The sequence below is a fragment of the Salmo salar genome, chromosome 18 (genome assembly GCF_965601325.2).
Source record: "Salmo salar chromosome 18, fSalSal1, whole genome shotgun sequence".
In the NCBI taxonomy this organism is placed as follows: domain Eukaryota; kingdom Metazoa; phylum Chordata; class Actinopteri; order Salmoniformes; family Salmonidae; genus Salmo; species Salmo salar.
Genome location: NC_138308.1, coordinates 17,806,961 through 17,823,955, shown reverse-complemented (window position 1 = coordinate 17,823,955; position 16,995 = coordinate 17,806,961). Strand labels below are relative to the sequence as shown.

The 16,995-nt window shown below is 40.6% G+C and overlaps 1 protein-coding gene across 1 annotated transcript in view; it reads left to right on the top strand.

The window, feature by feature from the left end:
- Positions 1 to 16,995, top strand: part of rin2a (Ras and Rab interactor 2a) — a 68,515-nt gene that overhangs the window by 3,717 nt on the left and 47,803 nt on the right. Inside the window, exon 2 of the mRNA XM_014154583.3 lies at positions 13,472 to 13,568. Within this exon, the coding sequence (XP_014010058.2) occupies positions 13,509 to 13,568 (60 nt within the window). The 5' untranslated portion in view covers positions 13,472 to 13,508. The remainder of the gene's footprint in view (positions 1 to 13,471; positions 13,569 to 16,995) is intronic.

Sequence of the window (16,995 nt, the reverse complement as noted above, 5' to 3'; positions counted from 1 at the left end):
GCTCCACATCTCTGTGCTCTGTGTCACTTTCACTCTCCTCCTTTTTAGTTTTTTTTTGTTGCAAATTGCCATGTGGAAGAACAAAGTGTCGAAATAAGCGATGGAGCATAATATGAAACGATTGACGTTTTTCTATCGTCACATGATATATATCGTCGTATCGCCCAGCCCTACTGTGGATGATTTATTAAACCACCCAGACACATCAAAGATAGTCATCCTTCTGAGCTGCAGGACAGGTATGAAACTGCTCAGGGATATTACTCCAAAACATGCATCTTGTATGCACCAAGGCACTAAAGTAATACTGCAAATGAATACACTTTTTGGCCTAAATGCAAAGCCATATGTTTGGGGCAAACACAACACATCACTGCCCTCCTTTTTTCTTTTTTTTGTCTTTTTTTTTTTTGCATGCTTGAGATCGGCAAATACTGGGGAGTTTTTCAGGATAAAAAGAAACAGGATCGAGCTAAACACAGGTGAAATCCTAGAAGAAAACCATTTCTCTGGGAGAGGAATTAATCTCTCAGCAGGACAATAACTTACAACACAAGTCCAAATCTACACTGGAGTTGCTTACAAGAAGACTGTGAATGTTCCTGAGGGGCCAAGGTACAGTTCTGACTTAAATCTGCTTGAAAAGTTATGGAAAGACTTGAACATTGCTGTCTAGCCATGTTCCCCCAACATAATGACAGAGCTCGACTTTAAATAAAAAAAATTGTAATGAGCAAATATTGCACAATCCAGGTGTGTAAAGCTCTTATAGACTTACTCAAAAACACTCACACCTGTAATCGATAGCAAAGGTGTGTCTAACATGTATTCACTCAGGGAGCTGAATACTTATGCAACAACTATATTTTAGATATTTAATTTTTATGACTCTGACATTAGAGTATCTTCTGTAGATTGTTGACAAAAAAATGACAATTAAATCTATTTGAATCCCACTTTAACACAATAAAATGTGAAGAAGTATGAATACGTTTGCAATGCTGTGCAATTCAGGAGTATGGACTGTCATTAATGTGCTACAGTATAGGCCCTAAGCAAAGTTCAAAATGCTTGCCTAGCAAGGCAACGGGAATATTGTGTGAGTTGTTAAGCAAGGTGTGCTGCAATCAACAAGTGTAAACTGTACATTGGAATATTGACATAAGCCTACTGTAGTGGGCCTGATAAGATATATGAAGACATAGCCCTCAGAAGGCTATAACCGACTTTTACTAATCATATAAATCGAATATAGATATTGTGTGTACTTATCCCAATTTACGCTCTCATCACCCTCTAAATTGCCCCTAAGTGATCAGCGGTGTGTTATTTCACCCTGTGAATTCAGAGAAAGTATGGAGAATACAAAGGAGTTCTACAGGTGGAACAAAGCTCATTGTGACTCAGTACTGGGAGGTTAGCTTTCTGTTCAGCTTGGTGAGTCATAAGAGGGAGTCACAGGTAAGTCCTTCAGTTGAATGTGTGTTCTAAGGAGCGGTTCAATTTTTAGAGATTACTTCAACAAAAAAAACAAAAAAAATATCCAGAGTTGGTAGCTGTCACCCTATAGATTTCCAAACTAGACTGAAAACCTGTTTTCTTTATTTTTCCACAGTCTTCTCAAACCTCTCACATTCTCTGCAAAAGAGTTACCTTTTTTTGCCAATTACATACTTGCCAAGGTGCCAGTTTTCCAGTCTGCTCTAAAATATGTTAATATGCTTAAGCTTAGCTTTGGGGGAAAAACAGACTGGTGTTGTTTTGTAGAACTTTCGTCACCGGTTAGGAATTTAAGAAGTGTGCTAAGACTGGCTGTTCATTACTTAGAAAATAGTTTGTTTTACCCTCTCTCCTTTAGAGACTAGCAGGTTCCCTGTGTTCAAAGCTCCCTGCATGGGCAATTTGTTTTAAATCATGTGTTGTCAAGGTTACAGTGTAGCTTAGGAGCAGATTGTGTGAGCCAAAGTGTGTGCTCTCGGGTTTCCTCAGTTGGCCAATGGCAAGGCAAGCTACGTAACGTTTCAAATATTGGAATGCACTGAACATTTTACAAAAACATAAAGGTTGGTAACATAATTACGGTTTCCAAACTTTATCTGCACAGAGACTTTGCATCTGCAGTTTTTCCAGCAAATGTTTTTTTGTCAATTGTTCAAAGTAGTCATTGTGCATAGAGTTGTATGTTTTTTGTTTTGGCATACATTTTTAAAGTGAAAAATGTAAGTCTGTAAATCCATTAACGTGGAATTGCCCAACTGCATAACATAGCCAGCTGTCTCTACACATTGTTCCTGTCACTGTTGGACTGTTGCCCTATTACATTCTGACATATCTGCCCCTGGAACAGTTATTAGTGGTTATCTGCTCCCCCAAAACAGGCCACATAAAAAGGCACACTCAGCCTGATAGAGGGTAATATGGGGCTGAGTGTGCCTCTAAGACAGTATTTCTCCCTATCACCATAGTGTAACTGGCTGTAGCTTTCTTTCCCTTGTCTAGCACTCCCCCCCCCCCCCCCCTCCCCATCAGTCTGCTGTGGTTGTGCAGAAACCCTAAGATATACTTTACAAAACACACGCTTTATGGGAGACTCGGTCAAAAGTTGAAGTTTCTCAAGTTAGGATTTAGCCCTGAGAGAGGAAGAACGTTACAACTTCTGGAAATAGTAGCCATAAATGCTGTCATACGGAGTTTGGTTTAAAGCCTACCATAACAAGCCGTGACAACACTCACAGCTCATAAACCTGTGGTCTTTCACCTCACCCATCTGTCCACTTGCCCCAACTAAGTATTACTGTAGATGTGCAGGAAATCTGTTGCTATCAGAGCAAGAAAACCAATCTGTTCACATTAGTTTGGGGTGTGGGTTGTTGGGGTGTGGGAGGAAGAGGGGTGGAGGGAGTTGGGTCTGGAGCTGAGATTTTAGGGTGTTGCATGGGATGCTTTGATAGCTGAAAGTGTCATCAGAACTTTAGAATGGGGGGGTTCTTCCCGATCACTAAAAATCCTAAGCTTTTTGTGTCTACTCTTTCAGCTTCTGAAGGAAAAGACTACTCTGTTGAATTTCAGTGACGAGTGGAGAATGGTGCTCGTCTAGTTAGGTCAACGCTGAATCAGTGTCTGCAAGTTCACATAATGATAGTATTCTACTTAACAGAACCAAATTAAATGGCATAGTATAACGTTACTGTAATGTTTCTCATGTGTCAAACTCAACAGCTCGTACCACTAGACAAAATGTGTTTTGATTGAAAGAAAACAGTTATGCTACAGTCTGTTAACACCATCTGCTCTAAAAGTGTGTGTGTGATTCCTGTGAATCTCTTTGGCTGTGACCTCCCATGCAAGTAGGTACGCACCCAACCCAAGTGATAAGAGGCTGAATGCAACTTTTTGAGGGAGATGCATTTGGTTAAAAGCTTTGACAACCCAACACACAATAATTATCAAACAGTTCCACATAGTTTCTTTATTTCTGTTTTTATTTATAGAGTACATCATATAGATTTAATGCTGAAGCACAGTGGTATTCAACCGAGGATCCACTTGGGTACTGCAGGGGTGTGCAAATATATGCAGTACCAGTCAAAGGTTTGGACACACTTACTCATTCAAGGGTTTTTCTATATTTTTCCTATTTTCTACATTGTAGAATAATAGTGAAGACATCAAAACTATGAAATAGTATTGAACAAATCAAAATATATTTTAGATTCTTCAAAGTAGCTACCCTTTGCCTTGACAGCTTTGCACACTCTTGACATTCTCTCAACCAGCTAGTCACCTGGAATGCTTTTCCAACAGTCTTCTTGGTAAGCAACTCCAGTGTAGATGTGGCCTTGTGTTTTAGGTTATTGTCCTGCTGAAAGATGAATTCATCTCCCAGTGTCCTGTGGAAAGCAGACTGAACCAGGTTTTCCTCTAGGATTTTGCCTGTGCTTAGCTCCATTTGGTTTATTTTTTTTTATCCTGAAAAACTCCCCAGTCCTTAAGGATTACAAGCATACCCATAACATGGGTGGTAGGTAGCCTAGGAGTTGGGCCAGTAACCCGAAAGGTCGCTGGTTCGAATCCCCCAAGCCGTATAGGTTAAAAATGTGTCTGTGCCCTTGCTCCTGTAAGTCGCTCTGGATAAGAGCGTCTGCTAAATTACTAAAATATAAAAAAATGATGCAGCCACCACTATGCTTGAAAATATGGAGAGTGGTACTCAGTAATGTGTTGTATTGGATATGCCCAAACATAACACTTCGTATTCAGAATAAAAAGTTAATTGCTTTGCCGCATTTTTTGCTGTTTTACTTTAGTACCATATTACAAACATGATGCATGTTTTGGAATATGTATTTTTTATTCTGTACAGGTTTCCTTTTCACTCTGTCAATAGGATTAGAATTGTGGAGTAACAACTGTTGTTGATCCATCCTTCCGTTAGCCTCATGGTGAAATCTCTGAATGGTTTTTCTCTCCTGCAACTGTATTGATACACCATCCAAAGTGTAATCAGTCCATTTAATTCATTTGTAAAAAAAAAATGGACAAAAGTTATTCCACTTTGATATTAACGGGTATTGTGTGTAGGCTATAGTGACCAAAAAAAATCTAAATTTAATCCATTTTAAATTCAGGCTGTAATTCAACAAAATGTGGAAGAATTCAAGGGGTGTGAAATATTTCTGCAGGCACTGTACAGCTCAATGATGAAAAGACAGCACCAAGACACAGCACCAACACACACTATCACATTATCAACCATATTGCTAACGTGTTGTTCATTATCCCATTTTCGTATTCTTCCTAAATATTTTACATTAAATATTTAACTTGTTCGGTCACAATTACTTCAAAAATACAAATAAGCTCATAACATAATGGTACAGTCAACACAAGGTATAATCAAAAGACAATATTTTCAAATGTTTAACATATATGCAATGTCCGTTATTGATTTACACAATATATATTTAATGTTGTAGAATTGAGACAGAACTCAACCAAAGCAGTGAAAACAAAAATACACCTCAGTGATAAAGGCACAGCACCAACTGTGTGCATTTGCTTTTGTGCTGTGAGTCTTTTCTTTATCATTGAGATGTCTGTTTTGGTTGAGTTCTGTCTCAAGGTTAGGTTATGACTAGTCTTGGTAATCCCCGACCTTGGAGCAACAGCACAAGGTCTGGAGAGGATGTCGGATTCTCTTGGGAGGCTTCAAACGACTTGCTACCAATTTTGTGTCTGGTGGTAGGCTAATGTTTACACCAGGACATGAACTGAAAGGTTCTGGACTGATTTCCTGCGCGAGTGTCATTTCCGCCTCCGGTCCAGCCGATGCATTGGATACATTATGGTAGGCAACCCGTCTGGTCAGTTTATGACTGGCAGAACAATTAAGGGGTTGATGGCCTCCCCTTTAATTGTGGTGCTTACTTTTCCCGTCAAGGTAGGCATACTCTTAAAGAAAATGGAAGCATGAACTTCTTGATTTAAAAAGCCTTTGTCTTGGCATTTCTGTAGAAAGCATTCTTTAAAAATAATAGCATATTTATACTGAAATGCCAAGACAATAAACGCTTACTGAAAATGATAAAGAAAGCCATAAATGGATAAATGGGGGGGACACATGTAATATTACAACAGTAAAACATTGAATCCAGTGACAGCCAGGAGGGAAGGTAGAGGCATCACATGGTAGGACATCAGAGTGGATGGAGAATGGATGGATCCCTGAGTATGGTGGTTTGATCACAGGGGAAGCAGCCAGGTGGGTGGACTGGTGGTTGGATCCCTGACTGGGTGGCCCCACAAGCGGGGGGATAGTGAGACAGGAAGGGTGTTATGGAAGCAAATGAAAAAGACTAAACAAAATAGATAAAACACAGATGCACATTCTGACCGAGTGACAGCAAACTCATCTGCCTGTTTTAACAACACACTCATACTCTAGACTCTTGATCTGCAGATTTTGTGCTTTCTACAAACGTGTGCAGACATTTTTAAGGCATTTTAAAATACGTACGTTTTTCAGATTATGAGTATTATCCGATCCGACTATCAACTGTCAATTTACGGATACGATTACGAGTATGGCCAGATCCGCACAACCCCATTACGGATCATATAGGCCAGCGGTTCCCAAACTTTTTAAAGTCCTCCACCCCTTCAAACACTCAACCTCCAGCTGCGTACCCCATCTAGCACCAGGGTCAGCGCATTCTCAAATGTTGTTTTTTGCCATCATTGCAAGCCTGCCCCACACACGCTATACGATGCATTTATTAAACATAAGAATGAGTGAGTTTTTGTCACAACCTGGCTTGTGGGACGTGACAATGAGCTCTTATAGGACCAGGGCACAAATAATAATAATCAATCATTTTGCTCTTTATTTAACCATCTTACATATTCACAATTTTTGATGAACAAACAAGGTTTTATAACTCTCCACAGGTTAATGAGAAGGGTATGCTTGAAAGGATGCTCATAACTCTGCAATGTTGGGTTGTATTGGAGAGTCTGTCTTAAATAATTTTCCACACACAGTCTATGCCTGTATTTAGCTTTCATGCTAGTGAGGGCCAAGAATCAACACTCACATAGGTACTGTGGTTGCAAAGGGCATCAGTGTCTTAACAGCGCTATTTGCCAAGGCAGGATACTCTGAGTGTAGCCCAATCCAGAAATCTGGCAGTGGCTTCTGATTTTAAATAAAATTCACAGAACCGCTTGTTGAAATTTCAATGAGGCTCTCTTGTTCAGATATCGGTAAGTGGACTGGAGGCAGGGCATGAAAGGGATAACGAATCCAGTTGTTTGTGTCATCCGTTTTGGGAAAGTACCTGCGTAAATGCGCACCCAACTCACTCCGGTGCTTTGCTACATCACATTTGACATTGTCCGTAAGCTTGAGTTAATTTGCGCACACAAAATCATACAATGATGGAAAGACCTGTGTGTTGTCCTTGTTAATATAGACGGAGAAGAGCTCCAACTTCTTAATCATAGCCTCAATTTTGTCCCACACATTGAATATAAACTCAGCAAAAAAAGAAACGTCCTCACTGTCAACTGCGTTTATTTTCAGCAAACTTAACATGTGTAAATATTTGTATGAGCATAGCAAGATTCAACAACTGAGACATAAACTGAACAAGTTCCACAGACATATGACTAACAGAAATGGAATAATGTGCCCCTGAACAAAGGGAGGGTCAAAAGTAACAGTATCTGAAGGAGGATGTCTTCCCTGTAACGTACAGCGTTGAGGTTGCCTGCAGTGACAACAAGCTCAGTCCGATGATGCTGTGACACACCACCCCAGACCATGACGGACCCTCCACCTCCAAATCGATCCCGCTCCAGAGTACAGGCCTTGGTGTAACGCTCATTCCTTCGACGATAAACGCAAATCCGACCATCACCCGTAGTGAGACAAAACTGCGACTCGTCAGTGAAGAGCACTTTTTGCCAGTCCTGTCTGGTCCAGCGATGGTGGGTTTGTGCCCATAGGCGACGTTGTTTCTGGTGAGGACCTGCCTTACAACAGGCTTACAAGCCCTCAGTCCAGCCTCTCAGCGTATTGCAGACAGTCTGAGCACTGATGGAGGGATTGTGCGTTCCTGGTATAACTCGGGCAGTTGTTGTTGCCATCCTGTATCTGTCCCGCAGGTGTGATGTTCGGATGTACCGATCCTGTGCAGGTGTTGTTACACGTGGTCTGCCACTGCGAGGACAATCAGCTGTTCGTCCTGTCTCCCTGTAGCACTGTCTTAGGCGTCTCACAGTACGGACATTGCAATATATTGCCCTGGCCACATCTGCAGTCCTCATGCCTCCTTGCAGCATGCCTTGCAGCATGCCATGTTCACGCAGATGAGCAGGGATCCTGGGTATCTTTCTTTTGGTGTTTTTCAGAGTCAGTAGAAAGGCCTCTTTGGTGTCCTAAGTTTCCATAACTGTGGCCTTAATTGTCTGTAAGCTGTTAGTATCTTAACGACTGTTCCACAGGTGCATGTTCATTAATTGTTTATGGTTCATTGAACAAGCATGGGAAACAGTGTTTAAATCCTTTACAATGAAGATCTTTGAAGTTATTTGGATTTTTACGAATGATCTTTGAAAGACAGGGTCCAGAAAAAGGGATGTTTCTTTTTTTGCTGAGTTGAGTTGCGGACAGTCCCTGTAATCCTAGATTCAGATCATTCAGGCAAGAAAAAACATCACCCAGATAGGCCAGTCGTGTGAGAAACTCATCATGCAAGCGGTCAGACAAGTGAAAATGATGGTCAGTAAAAATAACTTTAAGCTCATCTCTCAATTAACAAACGTGTCAATACTTTGCCCCTTGGTAGCCAGCACACTTATGTATGTTGTAAAAGCGTTACATGGTCGCTGCCCATATCATTGCATAATTCAGAAAATACGCGAGAGTTCAGGAGGCCTTGCTTTAACAAGGTTAACCATTTTCACTGTTGTGTCCAAAACGCCTTTAAATCTGTCAGGCATTCCCTTTGCAGCAAGAGCCTCTCGGTGGCTGCTGCAGTGTACCCATGTGGCGTCAGGAGCAACTGTGTGCACACACGTTACCATTCAACTATGTCTCCCTGTCATGGATTTTGTGCCATCAGTGCAGATACCAGCACATCTTGACCACCAAAGTCCATTTGATGTCACAAAGCTGTCCAGTACTTTAAAAATAACCTCTTCTGCTGTTCTGGTTTCCAGTGGTTTGCAGAAGAGGATGTAGTCCTTTATTGACCCGCATAAACGTAACGGACATGTACCGAGTCTGTTGACTCATCCAGCTGTAACGCATAGAATTCACTGGCTTGTATGCGAAGCAGTAATTGTTTCACTATCTCCTGCCATGTCATTGATGCATCGTGAAACTGTTTGATGAAGGCATGGTCTCTCTAGTTTTTTTGGGGGCCTATTGTCCCAGCCATATCTGCAGCAGCAGGAAGAATCAAGTCCTCCACAAGAGTATGGGGCTTGCCTGTCCTAGGTACTCGGTAGCTCACCATATAAGATGCTTCTAGCCCCTTCTTATTAATGTCTTACTACTCGAAAGTCGTCTTAATTCTCGCTCAGAAAACTCCTGTGGCTTATTTTTCAAATTGGCATGTTTTGTTTATAAATGTCAGCGCAAGAGTGAAGGTTTCATCAAGTTGTGAGATAGTACTTCTGCACATATAACATACTGTGGCTGAGGAAAGACACTACTCCCAATATAAGTGAACCCCAAATCAATGTATTTATCATATTTGCGCCTCTGATGTCCAACGTCCCTGACTGTTGTTCGGTGCTTTCCCGGGTAAGGGGGCAGTAGCTCTTCGGCTGCATCATATTCACAACTGTCAGTGTCCATGCTGGCTGAGCTAACAACAAATGTAGAATTACTGATGCTAGCTTTGGATGTGCTCGTGGAAGCAGAACAACTTGTGTCGTCGACAGGTGCAGGTGTAGTAGTGCTGGTAATGGCAGTACTATCAGCAGAGCTGGTATGTGTCTCTATGGCCTTACTAAATGGACTGTTTTGAAAATGTGAATTTCATTTATTTTATTTTTTTTATTTTTTTGGTATTTAAAAAAAACATGTGAATCACATTTTTTATTTGGTGTACCCCAGTTTGGGAATACCTGCTATAGACAATTGGGCTGATGAATGGTGGTACAATGCTAAACAGTATAATTGTGATTATGCTTCATACACTCTTGATGAGACAAGTGAAAGGACATAGTTTGCTCTAGTAATAGTATGCATGTTGCTCTGTAGATTATTGGCATCAGCTACAGTGAAAACATGAAGAAATAGAAGGGTACAAGCAGCTTTGAACAAGATTTGGAGAGCCACAGCCCTGTGTGCCTCCATGTACATGCATCCACAACAGAAGCAGAAGATTGTTATTGAAAAGTCATGATTATAGTGGGAGGGCCATAGAGCAGTACCATTTCCATAGCACTGATGCTCATAGATGCTCTCGCAATTCTAGGCTCACAGAGCAGCCCTGCAGTGGCTCTGTTAAAATGAATGCATCCTGTGGGTTGAGCAGGACAAGATGATTACTGCCAACGCAGCACCCAGATTAGCCCCAAGGCTACACATTCCTGGGAGTTTTGCTCCGGTTGTGGATTCTTTGGAAAATAAACACATATTTCTATTGCCATGCGATCCATAGTCATCAGCTAAAAAACACAGTAACCATAACAAAATAATATACCGTGCACCATTCCCCTAAAATCACAGTACGTCTGAGCAAAAGATAGTAGATCACAGGGAACGCTATAACAAAGCTTTGCAAAAGACCACAGATCAATGAATTCTTAAACAATGTGCAGGACTGCTGCCATCCTTTAAGTCTCACCAATCTAATGAGTAGGTAGGTGGTAATCGAGAGAGGAGAAAAATAATCAGAAAGTACAAGGTTTTCCCTGAAATATTCCAGAAAACACAGGCAGACAGATCAAGCTCGCCTTGAAGAGTTGAGATGTTGAGAGGGCACACAATATTACTGTTGAGCTTTGTTGAAGTCATAGTATAACTTGAGGTAAGGAATTTAAGAAGTGTGCTAAGACTGGCAGTTAATTACTTAGCTCATCATTTTCCCCCTCTCTCCGATAGAGAATAGCAGGTTCTTTGTGTTCAAATCTTCCTGAATATTATTTAGAAGTAGAACTAGTCCTTGGATCTTGGAGGGATAGTTCAGATTGTCTGCTCCTCTAACTACAGTCCACAGTCTCAGATGTGTCATGTCTTATACTGTGTGCTGGCCAGTGGTGGGAGTTTACGCGCTCACAATTGGTTAACCACAATACTTATCAAAGCTTGTCCGCTCAGAGGAAATGCAGGTTTATGACGAGGCTGCCCTCTCACATAGAGAAGGGACATAAAGATACTGCAATTTTCCAGCCCTACCTTAACATTAGCATATGAATGGCTTGTTTTGTCTTTTCAGATGGCATATTCCACCCATTTATTACTACTACTACTAAATGAGTACCTTTTGCGTCCCTTTGATATTTTAGGTAGAAATTGTGCACAAGTATTGCATTTTAAAAGCCTGTTATATTAAATGAAGTGCTCTTTTAATAAAGGCAACATTCAAAATTCAATAAATCAAATCTATAATATGAATAAAGACTTGCTAAAGTGCCTAAATTCAGCATTCCTTCATTTTAACATTTCTCCCAAGTTTTCACCATCATTGTAAAGCCCTAGTTATTTTGTTGCTATGAAAAGTAATTCCTGAAGATTGATTTATTTCATGTAATTTTAAGGTAAAAAAATAAAATACAACCTGGTCCCTAATTTTAAGGTCACCCCTGTTACGTGAACTGAACTCTTTTTAATATGGTGAAACTATTCCTTTAAAAAAAATCAAAAATCAACATTGAACATCTAAGAAAAGAGCTGGTTCTACTCTTTGGCCATTTTCTGGTGTTTTGTGGTGGAAAACTGAGCAGGTCGAGCATAACAAGTCAACCCTGTTACCCTTAGACAGGCTAGAATTATTTTAACAATACATTAAAAAAAGAGTGTGTTCAATTATCCCTCCCTGTTGCACATAACACGCTTCCATTCCCCCTGTGACAAGGGGATTTATGGCACTTTATGACCGAATGTAAAAGTTGTGAAATCAACGTTTTTTTCCAGCAAGTTACACTACTCGAACTTGTAGCAGGCCTAGAAAGACACCTGGGCAGAGTTTGGTTGAATATACTGTATCCCTGAATCAGAAACTGCCAAGGGTGAAAGGCAGCTAATTGTTGGAACGACCCGGCATTTTTTGCCTTTCGAGCAAACGGTTTGTTTTGATGGATATAGTGCTCAGTACTTGCACTCAAATCATAAAAAGGAAAAAACAAGAAGCCTGAGATGCAAAAACAATAATAGAGCTGCAAGTGTAACCTTCTGGTTCTTACTCCTAACCAAGGCAACCAATCAGCAGGCACAAACATGATGGTATTGGAGCTCATGTAATTATTTTCTTCTGCGATGATGCACAACGATACAGGGCTCGATATTAATGCATGTCCGCTTGCCCGGGACAAGTAAAAAATGTAAGGTAAAATAATCACACGTTACAATATCAAACACTTACACTCCAATCAGAATTGGATCATGTCCTATGGATGTGATGTATTGCTGTTCTCCAAATTTCTGCAGAGCGCGTCGAGGAGGACTATAGGCTATTGCATCGACAGGCAGGAGCAGTCTTCCAATCATCGCCAGTTGCGAGCTTTTGAGATCACGTTATACATTATTGCACACAGTGAGTGCATGCAACTTATTATATGACTTGTTAAGCACATTTTTACTCCTGAACTTATTTAGGCTTGCCTTACAAAGGGGTTGAATACGTATTGACTCGACATTTAAGTGTAAATTCCACTTTCACGTTATGGGGTATTGTGTGTAGACATTTTTTCCCACCTCAATTTAATCATTTTTTAATTCAGGCTGTGACATGTCAAAATGTGGAAAAAGTCTAGAGGTGTGAATACTATCAGAAGGTACTGTATGTGATCGTATCCAAATGTAATCAAGGTTTGAAATAATTATGTTTTTGTCAAATGCTATATCTGGAAAAATCGGCTCATAACTGAATGTAATTGGGGACTAGACAGTACTGGAGGGCATACACTTGCCTAACTGGATTTAAAATGTCACGACAGGCCTGATGGAAACAGCAAACTTACGGTAAACATTCCAAATGTCGACAAAACAAAATACGCTAGGGTGCGATCTTTGTGTCGTTAAAATAAATCATGCGAGAAAACGCAATAGAAATATTGATATAATAACCATCATATGGAAGTAAAGTTGGAGTCACGCGATGACATGTTGTGTGGTCCTCCCACTACGACTCGGGGAAAACATGCAGTTTATTAGGCTACAGATGAAATACGTTATGATGATCTTCACTGGGTGGTGAACGTGCACGGTGATGAGCTTGATGCTACTTTCCAATAAATATCGAGGGTCTTATGCTGGTGACATGATGATTGATGCTTGACTGTCGTTTGACAATTAAAAATAATCTCGGTCTTTTGTCCTTACACTCATCATGTGGGGTATAACTGCACTGCATCTGTGAGAAAAAATTTATGAAATGTATGCATTCACTACTGTAAGTCGCTCTGGATAAGAGCGTCTGCTAAATGACTAAAATGTAAATGTAAATGTGAGCTGTTGGCTTAGATAGGGCACACTCGCTACTTAACGCAACATTTTTACAGACAAAACCACCAGTAGAGTTGACATTGCGACGAAAACCTATGTTTAAACTTGTATTTTTTAAAGTTATCTTTATATGCACTACGTCATCACGTGCATCCTTTTATCCGCAACACGTCAGTTTGATGTAAACACCCCGCTGGTGGGAAAATGTGCAGATTTAAAATTATTTGAATGAAAATCTGTTGTCAATTGTAAGGAAACAAACCCAGCTAATGACATTTTTCTTCCCCACAGAAACAAACACAGGCACGACGAAGGACAGGAGGATAGCATGTCAACAAGCACACTCATCCAACCCAGCCTGAGGGAGAAGAAAGGGAGCTTCTTCAAGGTATGGAGGGAGAGAAGATGAACAAAGGAGAAGATTAGGAGGGGGGGGGGGGGGGGTGGTAGATAGGAGGCGCCTTCCTGAAACTCCTTGTGGTTTGTTTTTGTTCTGTCCTTAATGGCCTGTTCTAGTTGTGTTTTGTCAAGTTACTCAAGTTGATACTTATTTGAGAGGAAGTTTGGGTTAGTTAACATTAATCAGTCCCCATGTTCTTTCTTTTTCTCCTCTCAATATCCATGCATCAGATTTATAAATACCCGCCATCTGAAATGTGATGTCATAGGCTGAAGTGATTTAGTTGTAGTTTAGCACGCCTTACCATAGAGTCACGAACCCACAGCTCAAAGACTAATCTCTCTGTAGTAATGACATCTACCACATTTAAGCTGTGAACTCAGTGAGAAGCTCCTCTTTCAATAAATCTGGTGGTTATGTGCTGGGAACTTGCTGGGACTTTAGATAGTGAGTCTCTTCATCCTAAAAATGCTTCTGGAGGTCAAAGGCCTCAAGGACTCATATCCCCAGCCAGGCATATATCATGGCTGAGTTAACTGTGTAAACCCTGCTATCTCACTCGGGGGAGAAAGAGTAATTATAGACCTACACACAGCATCACCACACCCCTTAGTGCTGTGAAAAGGGGTAGAAGATCTACTGATTCCAATAAACACTCAATAGATCTTCACTCTGAATGTGAGAGTAATAGGGTTACTCTCTTTTGAACTGTCTTTCCATAGAACACACCCACTCTATTTTTATACCATTCATTTCATATAGTAAATCAAAGGCTTTCATGGGGTTGTGGCATTCAATAGGAAATACAGTAAGGCTGCTGTAACAGCCTATGGTACATGTGATGCTTTAGCGGTGGAGGAGGGTAGAAGGGAAAGGGGATGAGAGGTAAATGACAAAGAAAGAAAGTGGAGATAACTAGAATTGCCCTAGCCAGACATATTAGCCTACTTAAAACCTGTTATGGCTAGGGGGCAGTATTTTCACGGCTGGATAAAAAAACGTACCCGATTTAATCTGGTTACCACTCCTACCCAGTAATTAGAATGTGCATATACTTATTACATATGGATAGAAAACACCCTAAAGTTTCTAAAACTGTTTGAATGGTGTCTGTGAGTATAACAGAACTCATATGGCAGGCCAAAATCTGAGAAGGTTTCATTCAGGAAGTGGCCTGTCTGACAAGGTGTCGTTCTTCTTGTCTCTGTTTATTGAAGAGTGAGGATCTTAGCTGTCCCGTGACACTTCCTACGGCTGCCATAGGTTCTCAGAAGGCGGCAAAAAGCGGAATCGTAGCTTTGCAGGCTCTGGCTGAAACAAAGTAGCGCGTTTGGGTAGTGGCTGGTTACAGTACTGTGAGACTCAGGCTCGTGCCCGCTTCGACCGAAAGGTTTGTTTTCATTCCTCTGTTTAGCTAAATGGACATTCCCGGTCGGAATATTATCGCTTTTTTACGAGACAAATGGCATAAAAATTGATTTTAAACAGCGGTTGACATGCTTCGAAGTACGGTAATGGAATATTTAGATTTTTTTTGTCACGAATTGCGCCATGCGCACGACCCTTCTTTACCATTCGGATAGTGTCTGGGACGCACGAACAAAACGCCGCTATTCGGATATAACGATGGATTATTTTGGACCAAACCAACATTTGTTATTGAAGTAGCAGTCCTGGGAGTGCATTCTGACGAAGACAACAAAAGGTAATCAAACTTTTATAATAGTAAATCTGATATTGGTGAGTGCTAAACTTGCCGGGTGTCTAAATAGCTAGCCCGTGATGCCTGGGCTATGTACTTAGAATATTGCAAAATGTGCTTTCACCAAAAAGCTATTTTAAAATCGGACATATCGAGTGAATAGAGGAGTTATGTATCTATAATTCTTAAAATAATTGTTATGCTTTTTGTGAACGTTTATCGTGAGTAATTTAGTAAATTGTTAGCAAATTCCCCGGAAGTTTGCGGGGGGTATGCTAGTTCTGAACGTCACATGCTAATGTAAAAAGCTGTTTTTTGATATAAATATGAACTTGATTGAACAAAACATGCATGTATTGTATAACATAATGTCCTAGGTGTGTCATCTGATGAAGTTCATCAAAGGTTAGTGCTGCATTTAGCTGTCTTTTGGGTTTTTGTGACATTAAATGCTAGCTTGAAAAATGGGTCTCTGATTATTTCTGGCTTGGTACTCTGCTGACATAATCTAATGTTTTGCTTTCGCTGTAAAGCCTTTTTGAAATCGGACAGTGTGGTTAGATAAAGGAGAGTCTTATCTTTAAAATGCTGTGAAATAGTCATATGTTTGAAAAATTGAAGTTTTTGTATTTTTGAGGAATTTGTAATTCGCGCCACGCCTATCATTGGATATTGGAGCAGTTGTTCCGCTAGCGGAACATCTAGATGTAAGAGGTTAAGGCATCTGCATGCTAGGTTTGGTTTGCTCCTAGCAGAACTCGGCTAGGCTAAGTGAACATCTGTGCCTCGAATACTCCCTTAAAAGACCTTTGCTTGAAAAAAGCGGCAAAAGTACTTGTCGCTCGAGACACCGTAGCCAGTATACATTTCCTCAAAATAATCTGAGTTAATCTAAAATAACTAAAGAAATCAAATTTTTCCAAGGATGTCATAGTGTTTGATGCAGTATTTATCAAGAGAAAAAATGTGCATGAAAACCAGTCGTCTCTTGTTGAATGACGACAAACACTTAATGGAAGAATCCATACTGTTGACTAATCAGACGAAGGGGCGTAGACTTCAGCTACAGGACTTCGGCTACCCTCAGGAAAAAACGTAAAACCGCTTGCCGAAGACCAAAATGTTGTCATAATATATGCAAGAACTGTTTCAGACAAGAAGCATGGGGATACCTTTAATCATTGCTTTGAACTGCTGAATGCTCAGTATTTGTGGCTGTTACGAAACCAATAACTAGCCTGCTAAAATTGTTGCACTCGCTAGGGGTCTTAGACCTAGTTAGCTGGTCTGTAACCTGATGTAATATGGGTATTTATATGAGAAATCAGCAGAATGCACCTAGGTGTTGAATGTGGATGTGCACCAGGGAGAGCGCAAACTTACTTTGGTCCAGTGTCAGCTACACTATATATACAAAAGTATGCGGACACCCCTTTAAATTAGTGGATTCGGCTATTCCAGCTGACGGGTGTATAAAATCGAGGACACCGCCTTGCAATCTCCATAGACAAACATTGGCAGTAGAATGGCCTTAATGAAGAGATCAGTGACTTTCAACGTGGCATCGTCATAGGATGCCACCTTTCTAACAAATCAGTTCGTCAGATTTCTGCCCTGCTAGAGCTGCCGTGCTCAACTGTAAGTGCTGTTATTGTGACGTGGAAACGTCTAGGAGCAAAAATGGCTCAGCCGCAAAGTGGTAGGTCACATTGC